The sequence below is a fragment of the Castor canadensis genome, chromosome 13 (genome assembly GCF_047511655.1).
Source record: "Castor canadensis chromosome 13, mCasCan1.hap1v2, whole genome shotgun sequence".
Taxonomy (NCBI): Eukaryota; Metazoa; Chordata; class Mammalia; order Rodentia; family Castoridae; genus Castor; species Castor canadensis.
The window spans coordinates 70760039-70774623 of NC_133398.1; the positions used below are offsets into that span (position 1 = coordinate 70760039).

The 14585-nt window shown below is 43.9% G+C and overlaps 1 protein-coding gene across 1 annotated transcript; it reads left to right on the forward strand.

Annotated features, from left to right (window-relative positions):
• Positions 1 to 10750: 10750 nt before the first annotated feature.
• LOC109690489 (forkhead box protein D4-like 1) lies at positions 10751 to 12218 on the forward strand. Its single transcript, XM_020169879.2, has one exon. It carries the CDS (start codon positions 10887 to 10889, stop codon positions 12216 to 12218), a length of 1332 nt encoding a protein of 443 aa, XP_020025468.1. The 5' UTR covers positions 10751 to 10886.
• Positions 12219 to 14585: the final 2367 nt, after the last annotated feature.

The window sequence follows — 14585 nt, forward strand, 5'->3', positions numbered from 1 at the left end:
TTTCTTCACAATTCCTTTTGGAGTTTAAGTATGCTCAATTTCTCTCACCCATCATTATTTATAATGATGCCAGACCTTTCTTCATTTTCCCTTAGAACTTCACCTTCTCCCTTTATGTTTCTTAAATGTTCTCGGTGCAGACTGGTGTTTAGTTCAAGGAGCTGTGTTTGGATTGCTGAACATCTGACTGAAAAGATACAAAAACATATTAGTAGCAAAATGCCTATTGCCATAAGGTACCAGAAGGAATGTTTAAGGACATTGAATGGACTAAAACCTTGCAGCTCATCTAATATAGTTTTTGCCATGTCAGCAGGAGAAATGACCTGGTCATATGCTCTCTGCATTGCCAGTATCTGTAATCTGAGGTGTTGCAAATTTAAGGTGTCATTGCTGTTTTCCCAGGCTCCCATTATGCGAGCTTTGATGCTCTGCCAAGGATACTCCGACTCTTTGTAAGGAGCAGTAGTGATACAGATACGCTGGAAGCCCGCATAACATAGGAGGTCCTGTCTGAATTTTCTAGTTTGTTGCTCATCCCCCCATAGCGAGGAAAGCAGCCTCCAGGGTATTTAAGCAGACATCAATTTTTTCATCTATAGACACTTGTTTTTGAAAGGTGTAGGTGGTATTTTGAATGAGTGTATTAACATAGTGGGCATTTTACTGTTCAGTGGCATTGAAGCCCACCAATCCTCAGGTGGCAGAATGTCCAATCCTTAGTTGTTATAGAGTAACAACTGAGCAGTAAAAGGGGCAGTAGGACCATACATATGTCTGCTTGAGCTCTTTTAAGGCTTGGAATGAGACTTGTTCATGAACTCTGGTAAGTGCCTGAGGATGATTCTGATCAGGTTTCTCAGCCCCCGGGTAGACACAAAAACCTGACATATCTTCCCCATGCATTTGTGCTAGTAATAAGGCCTTTTGTAAGGGACTGCTATGGCTCTCACGTCTTGGGGCCATGGACGGTCCCCCAAGTGAAGAGTCTCTTTTAATTGATGAACCATGGCATCTTCATATTCTTTTCCCTCAGAACTGGAGTCAGAGCTCGAGTCTCAATCCTCAGTCTTAATATTTATGGTATTCAAAGACAGGCTTTGTGTCTCCTAGGGGTGGAACAGTCGGACAGGTAATAGAGTCCTCCCCACTTATTAGAGTCTGGTGTCCCCCTGCAGGTACCCTGGAAAAACTCCCTGCACCTCTAGGCTCTGACACAGGTGAGGGAAATTTTAATTTATGTATGGGAGTTGGATCTAAACAGTCTCTGACTCCACAAACCAAAAGTAAAAACTGGCCTGCCGTCTGGCCCTTTAGCCATGTAACGGTCTTGGAGTCTTTCTCCCACCTTTTGCCAAGTATCAAGATTTACGGTGCCTTCCTCTGGAAACCAAGGACATGTGTCCTGAACATAATCTAAAAATTGTACAAGCTGAAGCAACCTAATTTCGCTTCCTCCAGTTTTAAGCATTACTTTTAGCATTTGTACATAGAGATCTCTTTCCTTTGAGTGGTTTTGTTCCATCATTTTACACCCAGCTATATCTTTTGCACTCTCCCCATTACCTTAATTTACAGCGCTCACCACTCCACTTGGAAGCTGTGAGCTCCCTGTTGCCAGGCCCCACCTTGGGCACCACCTCTCACAGCCAGCATGAGCAGGTCCTTTGACCTGACTGGGAGCAAATGGGGATTGAGAAAAAAGACACAAAGACAGACATATAGAAAAGCTTGGGACTGGGCGGGTCCAACACTCCTGATGAGAGATCCCCTTCCTCATCCCCAATAATCTCCCTTCTACTTTAGTATCTTTTCTTTCTTTTTAACTCTAGATCACTCATATGAGAAAAAACATACGGTATTTGTCTTTAGAGTCTGACTTTCTTTTACTTAATATAATGATCTCTGGTTCCATATATTTTATTGCAAATGACAGTTTCCTCTTTTTTTAAAAAAATTTTTAGTGGTACTTAAAGCTGGAACTCAGGGCCTCGTGCTTGCAAGCAAGGTATTCCACACTTGAGCCACTCCGCCAGCCCATTTTGTTTTAGTTACTCTTTGATTAGGGTTTTACATTGTTTATGCGCTGACCAGCTTGAACCACAATCCTCCTACTTACACTTCCTGCATAGCTGGGATGACAGGTGTGTGCCATCATACTCAGCTTTTATTGATTGAGATGGGGTCTTAGCAAACTTCGCTCGGGCCTTGAACCATGATCCTCCCATGAATCTCAGCCTCCCAAATAGCTAGAATTACAAGCATGAGCCACCATGCCCCACTAATTTCCTTATCTGTGGCTGAATAAAACTCCATGGTGTATATATACCACATTTTTCTTTATCCATTCACTGGCACCTATGCTGATTCTATAACTTGGCTATTGTGAATAGTGCTACAATAAAGTTGGCTGCGCAAGTATCTCTAATATATTGTGACTTCACATTCCTTCAGATAAAAGCCTAGGAGTGGTCATATGGGAGTCCTATTTTTAGCTTTTTTGGGGACCCTCTATGCTGATTTCTATAATGGTGGCAGTAATTTACATTCCCACATACAGTGTATAAGGATTCCTTCGTCCTCTCCCCCAACTTCCTTCACAGCATTTGCTGTTTGTTTTATTAATGATAGCCACTCTGAATGGGGTGAGAGGGAATCTCAATTTAGTTTTGATTTGCATTTCCCTGGTGGCTGAAGATATTAAACATTTGTTCATGTATTAGCCATTTGTACTTTTGTGAGAACAGTCTGTTCAATTCATTTGCCCATTTATTTGATTGGGTTCTTTTTTTGTGTTTATTTGGTGTTTAATCTTTTTTGTTCTTTATATATTGTGGATGATAATCCCCTGTCAGGTGAACCGCTGGCAAAGATTTTCTCCCATTCTGTATGCTGTCCCTTCACTCTGGTAATTGCTTCCTTTGTTGTGCAGAAGCTTTTTAATTTGATGCAATCCCACTTGTCAATTCTTGGCTCTTATTCCCTGACCTACTAGAGTTGATCCTATTTAGAAAGTCTTGTTACCTGTGCCTATTTAGAGATAAATTTTGAAAGTCAAATAATCTCTATATAAATCATTGATGTATACATATTCAAAGACTTAATTTACTATTCCTGCTAAATGTCAAGTCAGCCTAAGTATGTTCAAATTTTAAGAGAAAAGCATAGTGACATTTAATGAAGAGCTTTCCCAAACTAATAGTTGTCAGCTTATCAGAGAAGGCTATCAAAATGGCTTTGGGGATTTTTTTTCTCCAGAATTTTAAGAAAGTAGTTACATCTGAGTGTTCTGAATGACTGTGGCGGTTGGAAGCGGAAGACTTGATTAAGTTATCCCAAGTTGGTTATGACTACTGTATTCTTTTGCATCAACCAGTGAGGCTGCAGTATCTTCATTCTCCCTCATCCCCATTCTAAGCTCTTAAAAAACAGCTCATTTACAACCACCCAATTGCCTCCTGAACCCATTCTCTTAGTTCACGTTTGAGAGAATACACTTATTTTGTGGCAGTGAATTGCCCAACAGAAAGTCAGCTGAATTTTTAATCAGATCTGGGCTTTACTTCTAGCTTTGCTGCTTCATAGCTGTGTAATCTCTGGCAAAGTATTTATTTTTGTCTGAGATTGGTTTCCTTTTTTTAAAATTATTTTTGTACTGTGTGTACATTGTGACATTTAGCAAAGGTCTTACAATATATCATAGTTTAATTCATCCCCTCCATCATTCTCCTTTATCCTCTCTCCCCCCTTGGTTACCTTCTTTATGAAGTAGATAATGATAATATCAACCATTCAAGAATTAAATGGGTTTATAATATACCCAACACAACTTCTGGCACATAGCAGAACCTACGTAAAAATTTTCTTTCTAAAAACTTAAAATTGTTTATAATTAATGTCATAACAGTAACAACATTCTTTGGCGAATAGTAAGATTTATTTGTTCTAAACCATGAAAAGGAGCTTATAATTAATTGTCCTGTTGTGAGGAAAATGTTTGAAATAAAATCTATACCCTTGAAAATCTGTATTAATTAGACTTGAATATTTTTTCCTAACAGGTGTATTAAATTAATCTTTAAGTATTTTTCATTGCACATATATTACGTAATACCTTTTTGTTATAAGAATACACACATTACAGGTGAAGTCAGTCTTCCCTAACCCTTCTCCTCTTCCCTGACCCTATAACTTCTTTAGACTACACCAATGTTCTGTCCTTTCAGACATTTTCTTTCACTTACGCTTTCTGTTTCCAAAGTGAATTATCTTCCAAGAATCAGAGCCATAGTCTAAGTTGCTTCTTTAGGAAACCAGAACCTTGTTAGAGATATTCTCAAATTTTTGTTCATGTGTGTGTCAAGTACAGCATTAAGCCTTGTACATTATAATACAAATTGCTTTTAAAAAAGAATAAAATTTGTCTTAGGTATTTCTATGACAGTACATATAGAGCTATTTTATTCTTTAATTGTTGCATAGAAATTCAGAGTATAGCATAAGATGTATTCACTTTTGCAAAGTTTATAGAGAGCTGCCAGTTTTCCTGGGTGTGAGTGGTGATGCAGACACTGCACAGATAAAGGCTGTTGTAGTCTGGTGGAGGGACATAAACAAATGAGATGGAAGATACCCTAAGCAGGCTGACAAGAATAAGGATTGACTTTAGATTCAGTGGTCTATTTGAAGGCCTCTGAAGAGAGGTGACCCTTAAGTTGAGAACTGAATTAAAAGGAGTCATTCACCTGAAGTAGGAGAGGAAGCTCTATGTGGAGGAAGGAAGTCATTCAGACATTTAGGTGGTCACCAGCATAGTGTTTTGGGGATGGACTGGGAAGAAGGCAAGTGTGGCAGAAGACTAGAGGGTATCAGATGAAATTGGAGTTGTGGGCTTAGGCTGGATTTGCTGCTCCATTTGAACAGAATGAGCATTTGAATTACTTTTAATTCACTGGAGAATAACTAAAGGTGTTTTAAGCTGAGAATTGACTTGAGTGAGATCTCTATGGTAGATGGTCCAGTTCCTGTTTTCAAAATTGCAAACAGTGCTTCAGAGAACATCATTGTACATATGTGTGTTTCTTTAGCCTAGAAATATGAGTGAAATATGTAAGATATATAAGAGTGAAATCACTAGCTTGTAGGATATGTACATTAAAAAATTTTTAAAGAAATTGATGAATTGCCCTTTTGCATTCATTCAAGAGTATATGAAAGTACCTATTTCTCAAACCTAAGTAACATTTTAACTTTCGTGAATCTAAGTGAATTGACATATCACTGTTTTATTCTGGATTTTATATTATATTTTATGTTACTTTTATTCCTTGAAGGAACAGGGTCCTATTCATCATTAGTTTCCTCAAAAATGAAGTGTTTTCCAGTGATCAGATCCATAGTTTAACCTATACCTTCAGGAGACTTTGCTATGGGTATCTTGAAGAGGTTTATTTTGGTAATGCAGTAATCATAACATGGGTTGTTCTGTTTGCTATAGAAGGCTTGTAGGGTACTATGATGATGATCAAGGTTTAGACATGGTTCATGTCAAACTGTAGTTTGCCATAGAATACAGGATAAATTATTACACATATCTCTTAACCTGTCTTATTCATGAAATGGAGATAACTGCAACTCTCTCTGTGTTGTTCCAAGGATTACATTTAAAGCATCCTAAGTACAGAGTCTCAACAAATGTAACTTTTCTCTTTCTAGCAAGGTTTGGTACCCCATTAAGCTTTTGCATACCTTTGAAGAAATGATTCTTTCAGGGGCTTTTCCCAGCTATACAGAATGTTAGCACAAGATGTGAGGGAAGACCAGCTGATTGACAGACTCGGTAACAACTTCAGCTCATGCTTTTAGGTTTTCCCTTTCTCAGTGGCTGTCAATAATGTGTGAACTAGAAAAGAACCTCCACATAACTCAAGGGACTTTTAATTATCTTCCCTTCTTGCAACTCAGAGGGTTTTTGTTTTGTTTTGTTTTGTTTTGTTTTTTGATAGTCATTTGCTTCAATCAGATACATAGTATTTCTTATTGTTAAAAAATCTTCTTGGGTTAAGGGATTTAGCCCAGTTGTTAGAGTACATGTGTAGTATGTGCAAGGCCCTGGGTTAAATTCCCAGCACAAAAAAAATTAATGAAATTTAAAAATAAATCAAAATTCAAGAAGTCTTCTTGGAGAGACATATAAGTACAAAATTGAGGATAAACAAAAATACCTTTCAGAGTATATCCTCTAGATTGTGAATTTTGAAGGTAATTCAACAAAATAAAGCCAAAGCTTTTAAAGCATTGATGATCAGGACTTTGTAACATTGTGGGCTTTGTTGCTTTCTACAAATTTAGTTATTATTTCCTTTGGATACTGATGTAGATGGTAAAGCTATACTTTTAGATTGCTTTGAAATGACTTTCTCACTTCTAGAAATGCCTTCCATTAGTGGGGAGATGTGGAAAGAAGTGAATTCTGCCTATGAATGTCTGGCAACTCACCCTACTTAGATGAGAAGGAAGACGTCTTTTCCTAGAATGAGTCTTCTCATTAGAATCAGTCTTACCTCTTATCTTTGTTGATGACCAAATTACCTTTAATTTTTAGGGGAAAATAGGCACCAGACATCATCCTTCCTGAAGATTAGGTTAGAAAGTTTTGTTTTTGAAACTAGGATATTTGTTCTAGAAAAACAAAAAATAACGAAACAGAACTATTCATCCTTCAGAAAATAATCAGCAAACACTATTGAATGGCTTTTTGCACTAGCCCCACAGTTACATGTTGCAGGAGCTACAAGGGAAGACTTGAGTCTTGTTTTTTGTTGTTATTTATTTATTATTTACTTATTTATTTAGCAGGTGCTCTACTACTTGAGATATACCCTAGCTCCTCCCCCAATTTTTTTTAACATAGGGTCTTATTATATAGCCCAGGCTGGCCTTGAACTTGTTATCCTCCTGCCTCAGTCTGTGGGATTTATAGACATGTACCATCATACTCATGACTCAATTCTTGGTGGACATCTGTAGCTTGCACCTGTAATCCTAGTTACTTGGAAGTCTGAGATCTGAAGGATTGTGGTTCGAGGCCAGCCCAGGCAAATAGTTCTGGAGACCCCATCTCCAAAAATAACCAGAGAAAAACGGACTGGAGGTATGGTTCAGATGGTAGAGTGCCTGTTCTGCAAGTGTGAAGCCCTGAGTTCAAATCCTGGTCCCCCCCAAAAAATCAATTCTTAGGGCTGGTTGCATTACAAAAGTGAAGCAAGACAATAAGGTTCCTTTTTCCTTATTTAGAATGTTGTTCCATTATGGAGTTTTCCCAAAGTATTCCATTTAGTTTTTGTTGCTATAATTCTTTGTTTTTATATTTGCTTTATTTAGAATTATAACTTTATTTAGATGCAACTCATGATATCATAAAATTGACACTTTTAAAGTATACCATTCACAGGTTTTAGAACCTACAGTTAGATAACTATTACCAGTATCTAATTCCAGAATATTTTAATCACCCCCAAAAGAAATCCTATATCTATTAGCAAGTACTTTGCATTTTCTCCTAGTCCAGCCCCCATGAGTCTTTTTGTCTCCACAGATTTGCCTACTTAGACTCCTTTCCCTTCGCATGTTTTCAAGGCTAATTCATGCTGTAAGATGTATCAGTACTTCTTCCTTTGTACTGCTGGATAACATTCCATTGTATAGATAGATCACATTTTGTTCATCTACTAATCAGCTGATTATATTTGACTTCCCACTTTTTGGCTTTTAAGGTCCTTTTTTCCTCCATGCTTAATTTTTTAAATTAGCAGAATGTGTTTTTTAGAGAATATTTAGAATTTACAGAAAATTGAGTCTCCCTGTATCCCCCCACCCCACACACACATACAAGCACACACACTATTAACATCTTACAATGCTCTGGTACCTGATACATTTGTGACAACTAGTGACCCAACATTGGCATATTTTTATTAACTAAAGTCCACAGTTTGTTCAGAATCCTTAGTTTTAGCTTAAAATCCTTTTTCTGTTGGAGTATCCTATCCAGGAGGGCACATTTCATTTTAGTAGTCCTGTCTCCTTAGCCACCTCTTGACAGTTTAGACTTCTTTCCCTTGTTTTGGTGACCTACCCAGTTTTGAAGAATATACAAGATTCTCTTCTATTGGAATTTGTCTGGTTCTGTCATGATTAGTCCAGGATTTGGGGGAAGTGAGAATGCTACTTTAACAAATCACATCAAGGGTATATATGCTCAACGTGATTTATGGCTATTGCTGGCCTTCATCACCTGGTGAAGTTGTGATTATTAGGCTTCTCCACTGAAATGGGGGGCTACTCCCCCCTTTATGCTGTAGTTTTTGGAAGAAAATCACCTGTACAACCCACACTAAAGTAGTGGGGAATTATGCCCCACCTGTGAGGGTGGAGGTTCTACATACTTTATTTGGAATTCTGCGAGAGACATTTCTCTTCCCCATTTGTTAATTTACTCAGTCATTTATGTGGACTCGAGGATATTGATTTGATGCTTTGAGTTCTAATTTTTATTTACTTTATTGCTCATTGTTCCAGCTTTGGCCAGTGGGAGCTCTTTCAGTTGGCTCCCGTGCCCCTTTGACATATACCCATCAAGGTGGAATTTTTTCTTTTGTTTCTTACATTCTTTCATTTGTAAATAACCCAAATCCCCACAGAAGGCGACTTTAGGAAAACTAACAATACTCCCTATTGCAGGTAATCGGATTCCTGGGCTGATGGAGGCCTGTACTTCTCCAGCAGGGGGTGGAGGGAGTCTCAGGGAGTATCAGCGTGAATAAGACACCTGTCCCAGCTCTCCTGGAGCTTAGAGGATCACACAAATAGGCACTGGTAAGTTTGGGATGCAAACACAAATCTGTGATACTCAAACCTCTATTTGTCCTATACTTCAAGCTGTACATAACTTGAGAGCGTTAGAGAGTAAAAACCTCAGGAGCAAAAAGACTTGCATGGAAGGTGCCAGCTACTTTATACTACCTTTAATCCCAAAGGCATGAAGCTACTTTTTGATCATTTTGCCCTGATTTCTCCATGAAAATTCATTGTCATTTTACAAATGGAAGATTAACTATATGACTATGAATGGCAGATACATTATTCTTTTCTGCTTCATTAGACACCACATATTTTTTCCCAGGTGGGTGAGTTTCAAATTAGTGTGTACCGTAGTTTAGTATTTTATCAAATAGGGGTATTTATATAACAAATGTTTATATTCCACCATACTGCTACTTTAGTCTTGAGCTAACTCAAATGAAGCCAATCTAAAGATCTTGTTGCTTCAAAATGTCAGGTGAGTCAGTTCAACAGCCAGTGTCATCCTGCTCCTCTGCAGTGTGGATACTGAATGATGACTCAGTGATTCAGCTGAGTGCAATGATACCGCAGTCCAATCTTTCCTCATTTAAGGTTCTTGTTTTTACTGTAAATGCTTCCTATCTGAAAAGAATGAATGAAGGGGGTGGGGGAGAGAAGGGAGGCAGACACCTGTATACTGAGTGCTTCCCTTTGGTGTTGTGGGGCCACTTTGGGAAAACAGAATTTTTTTTTTATGGTGAAGCCAAATTAGTTAGAAAAAGGAACCCCATTAAGAAAAAGAAAATAAATATCAGTTATCCTTGTTGTGTAAGTATATTGTTTTGTGTATGATAATAATATAAAATGTATTTTTTAGTGTGGTGAAATGTTCAAAGGAGTTGGACAATCACTGCTATAAGGGGCCTAGGGGGATTTTTTTTTTTTTTTGTGGCATTACTGGGGTTTGAACTCAGGGCTTTGCACTTGCTAGGCAAGCACCCTACTACTTTAGCCATGCCTCCAGTACTAGGATAATCTTTTTCAGCCCTCTTGAGTCACTTCACCCTGAACTTCCACAGCCTTTCCTGAGAATTTGAGTCAGGGACAGTATTTTGGGAGTTTGTGGGGGAGGGTAGTAAGGACAATGAGACACTCCTGGATTGCAGCCCGTAGCTAAAACATGAAAAAGTTATGCCTATAATCCCAGCTACTCTGGAGGCCGAGGCAGGATCGCAAGTTGTCTGGCAATCCAGGCAAAGTTAGCGAGACCCTATTTCAAAAACAAAATACTAAAAACCAAAGGACGTGGGGGCGTGGCTCAAGTGGTACAGCGCTTGCCTGGCGTGTACAAGGCTCGGAGTTCCCCAGTGGGTGGGGGAAATACAGCCCACCCTTCCGCATGAAGACCGAATCCACAAATGAAAACGGGGCATTCACCATGTATGAAACAGGAAAGCATCCTTTTACTGGTGCACATCTTTAAAGAACATCGTATACCTGTCAGCCACCACCCCCCACCCCTGCCAAATTCTGTCTTCAGGAGAGAGGCCTGAATGTGGAGGGTGTTCGAAGTTGTTGCGTATCCTCTTTTCCTACCTTGATTTTATTTGCGCAGTTTTAAAAGCGCGTGAACAGCCCAGGCGACGCGAGGCCAGCTGGCTGGTTTAGACCCTAAGAGTGAAGCATCTTCCTTGGTGGCGAGTGGATGCGGGGAGGAGGGAGCTGAGGACTCCTCCCGTGAGGGGTGTTTGCGCAGCCGACCCTCCTCATTGGACTGCGTCTGGAGGAAGTGGCATCGCACGGAGGTAAGGGAAGAATTGGATAAAGGGGGGGGAGTGCACCCCGCAGGGGCTCTGACAAGCTTCGATAAAAGGCGAAGTGCATCTTTGGCAGGCGGTGTTGGAAAGGAGGAGAAACAGGGAAAAAGCGAAGCCTCCAGGGGTAACCGGGAACGGTCCGATCCAGCTTGAAACGCATCTGGAGCAGCCCGCCCGAGCCAGGTGAGCAGCCGCGGTGCCCGCGACTGCAGGACCTGCTTCTCCATGAACTTACCAAGAGCCGAGCGCCTTCGCTCCGCCCGGCAGCCCAGCCTCCGAAGCTGGGGCGCCGAGGACGGTGAGATCGACGTCCTGGGAGATGAGGAAGATGACGACGACGAGGAGGACGACGACGAGACTCAGGGGAGCCCCAAATGCCTAGAGCAGCGGCACCAGCCCGGGCCCCAGGGGGCGCGGCGGGGCGCGGGCGCAACGCCAGGAGAACCCTCCGAGGGCGGCGGCGGCCCAAGCCCCGCCACCGAGTTTGGCAGCAAATTTCGGGCACCGACTGGGCCGGCGGTGGCCTCTGGGGACGCCCCGGCGCTGGCGAAGCCCCCCTACTCGTACATCGCGCTCATCACCATGGCCATCCTGCAGAGCCCGCACAAGCGCCTGACGCTCAGCGGCATCTGCGCCTTCATCAGCGGCCGCTTCCCCTACTACCGCCGCAAGTTCCCCGCCTGGCAGAACAGCATCCGCCACAACCTGTCGCTCAACGACTGCTTCGTCAAGATCCCCCGCGAGCCCGGCCACCCCGGCAAGGGCAACTACTGGAGCCTGGACCCCGCCTCCCAGGACATGTTCGACAACGGCAGCTTCCTCCGGCGCAGGAAGCGCTTCAAGCGCCACCGCCCGCCCGCGGGAGGCCACCTGCACCACCCCTTCCCTCTGCCCGCCGCCCTGCACTGCCCCCACCCGGGCCTTCTGCTCGGGGCCCCCGTCCCGCCGCAGCCTGTCCCGGCCACCTACTCCGCCGCCGCCCCCGGGATCCGCCGGTGCGCGCTGCTGCATCCGCACCCCCTTCGCTACCTGCTGCTCTCCGCCCCGGCCTATGGCCGGGTGCCACCGAAAGCCGAAGGCGCGGACCTGGCGAGCCCGGCCGCCCTTGCGGCGCTGCAGCCCTCGCTGGGCCCCGAACTCTGGAAGGAGGGCAAAGACCTGGCATCTCAGCCGGGAGGCGGGTGTGCCTCCTTCAGCATCGACAGCATCATGCAGGGGGTCAGCGGCTCCGGAGTGGGGACAGCGCCGAGTCTGTCCCCGACTCCCTGGGGCTACAGCCACCTGCTGCAGCGCCCGTCCTGCCTGCTGCACCACCAGGCCGCTGTCCCCTTGCTGCGCGCGTCGGCCGCAGCCGCCCGGGCCATTTTGCTGCAGCAGCACGGTGGCAGCAATTGCGCTCCCCGCAAAGGCACGCTGCCCGGCCAGCACCTGCCTGCTGTCGCCGCGCTGCAGAGGTACCAGCATGCGGCCAAGGACTCCGGGCTTACGTCGCCCGGGCCTCCCCTCGGATACAGAGGGGACCTCGTCGGCCTTTTGAGCAGCTCTGGTCCACTCTGAGGGCAGGCACACCTGCGGTAGCAAGGTGGCAGGACGGAGACACCCGCCGCCTAGGCCTGGGCATCTAAGTCCCGCCGCCCAGCAGCCCCGAAGTTGTGGTCACTGCAGAGTTGTTACCAAGGAGCAGACGCCCAAAGCCAGTGTGGTCCTGGACGTCGTCTCACCTTTTCTTTTCCCGCCTTCAATTGTGACTTTCACAGCTGCTCCGATTTGCACTTTTGCCGAGGAACGTGAGTGGGGTATTTTGCGCTGGTATTAAACGAAAAACAAAACAATCTCTAACACAAAAACGTGTTTCTTCACTCTGTAGGAAATGCGAGCATTCCCAAGTGCAAAATGCTTACACTCTGGGACCTCCTGAAAACCCATGTGTAATATATGTAGAATTTTAATTTCAAAACATTTATCTGTGTCTGACGTGTCATATACCACAGGGAAGTATTAAAATTGATCCTAACTATATAGATTAAATAAAATCACTACACTATATCGTTTATATTGTAACTTGTCTCTTTATTCGCATTCTCAGTGGAACCATTTTTAAAACTTATTCTTTCCTCGCACACAATTAACTTGTATTTATGATTCATTATCGATGTCGGGAGACGCCCATTTTCAATGTGGCTTTTAAATTTCTGGATATTCGAATCTGACAAATTTTTCCTTTTAAAATAGATTTTGTACTTATGAACCTTCTAAAAAACTTTAGAGGCACTGTAAATATAATCTCCATAAATATAATCTCCATTATCTTCCCTTTCCCCTTCCTTTCTTTCCTTCCTTTCGCCTTCCTCTCTTCCTTCTTACCTTCCTTTCTCTCTCTCTCTCTCTCTCTCTCTCTCTCTCTCTCTCTCTCTCTCTCTCTCTCTTTCTCTCTCTCTGACTCAATCCTGCCTCAAGCTCCAGAGTGCTGGGATTACATCATGGACCGCCAACGCCCTGCGCATTTTCCATTTTTCTAAAGACGTTGAATTTTATTTTTCCGAATAAGCTGGAGAGTGATTTGAAATCAACTTGGAAGGTAGCAGACATTTACTCAGGGAAAATAAAAGGGCCATGTATACTAAAGTACTAGAATTTTTGAAGCTCTTTTTCTTAAAAAAAAAAAATCTTAAGGGACTGTGCAACCATCAGTAAGCTTCAGGTGACTAGGGAGAGAAACACGCGAGACGCCCTTGGTGAAATGCTGTCCGAAAATAAGGCAATTTTTTAAGAGATGCTCTGAGGGTTCAGGTTTCCTGAGAATCTTACTCCGCGCGGCTTTGACCAAAGCCACTGTGGGAATGTAAGAAAGTCTTCCCTGGTCTACCCACCCTCAGCCGTGAACTGCTCATTTCAGAAGGAAATTTTTCCTTCCAGCTTCTCATCCACCCCATTACTTGGAACCTTTTTGATGGGTCCTACCTGGGACCCCCGTCCCTCCCCGGTTTGTGGGGCGCTCTGGGAGGTGCCCAAGCCTCATCCTTAGTGGCTGCAGTCGGTCAGCTTGACTCCTGCTCTCCCCTCTGCTGGAGCACACTCCAGGGCTTGCCCAGTCTGAGAATTAGGAAACCGAGGATGAAGGGGCTTTATTTTATTCCCAGTTCCTGCGAGCCCAACTCCCCTTTGCATTTTGCGCGAAGATGTCCCTAGACTTTCCGTTGTTCATGTATTCAGTTAACGACCTTCCAAAGCCGCCTTCACCTGCACCGCAATCAGAATTGACCCCCTCCGGGCGTTGTCCACGCCCACGTCCTTCCTTCCCTCACCTGAGGCCACACTAGCACAGCCATGCATGTGGGTGACCGTGACCAAAGGCCAGAGCCCGGCCCAGGTCTGCCCCCAGCTCCTAATTTTTCCCTAAAGAAGCCGAATCGAACGACGACTTTCCAAGAAAACCATCGATTCGGTGGTAAAAAAAAAGTTAAACTTTGTTTATCGATGGAAAGTGGCGCTCTGAGTCCTCTCGGAGGACTGCGCGGACAGCTCGGGCGTCCGAGTGGGAGCCGCATGGGGTGCCTAGGGGACAGTGTCCCGGCGCTACCACCAGTGCGGTACCACACCTGCGGGACACCAGCGGCGGGGCGCGGAGTGCGCGGGGCTGCACGGCACACACGGCCGCAGCTCAGGATCCCAGGTTCAGAGCCTCTCTGGTCCCGCGCGTCTGTCACCCTGTCTCTGGGATTGAACAGCAAATGGCGTCTGGCCAGCCGGTCCCCACCCCCAAACCCCCGCGCGCGCCACACACATGCACACGTCTGCCAGGCACGGGATCGTGAGAACCACAAAACCCCCATTTTGCACAGAAGAAATTGCCACTCAGAGGTATGAAGAAAATCGTGAGGACCCCTGGGTCCGGTGGGTTTTGAACCACTAACTCCGCGCGTC

What these genes read in the sequence shown, in the direction of transcription:
- LOC109690489 (XM_020169879.2), top strand. Translation starts at nt 10,887, where the DNA reads ATGAACTTACCAAGAGCCGAGCGCCTTCGCTCCGCCCGGCAGCCCAGC.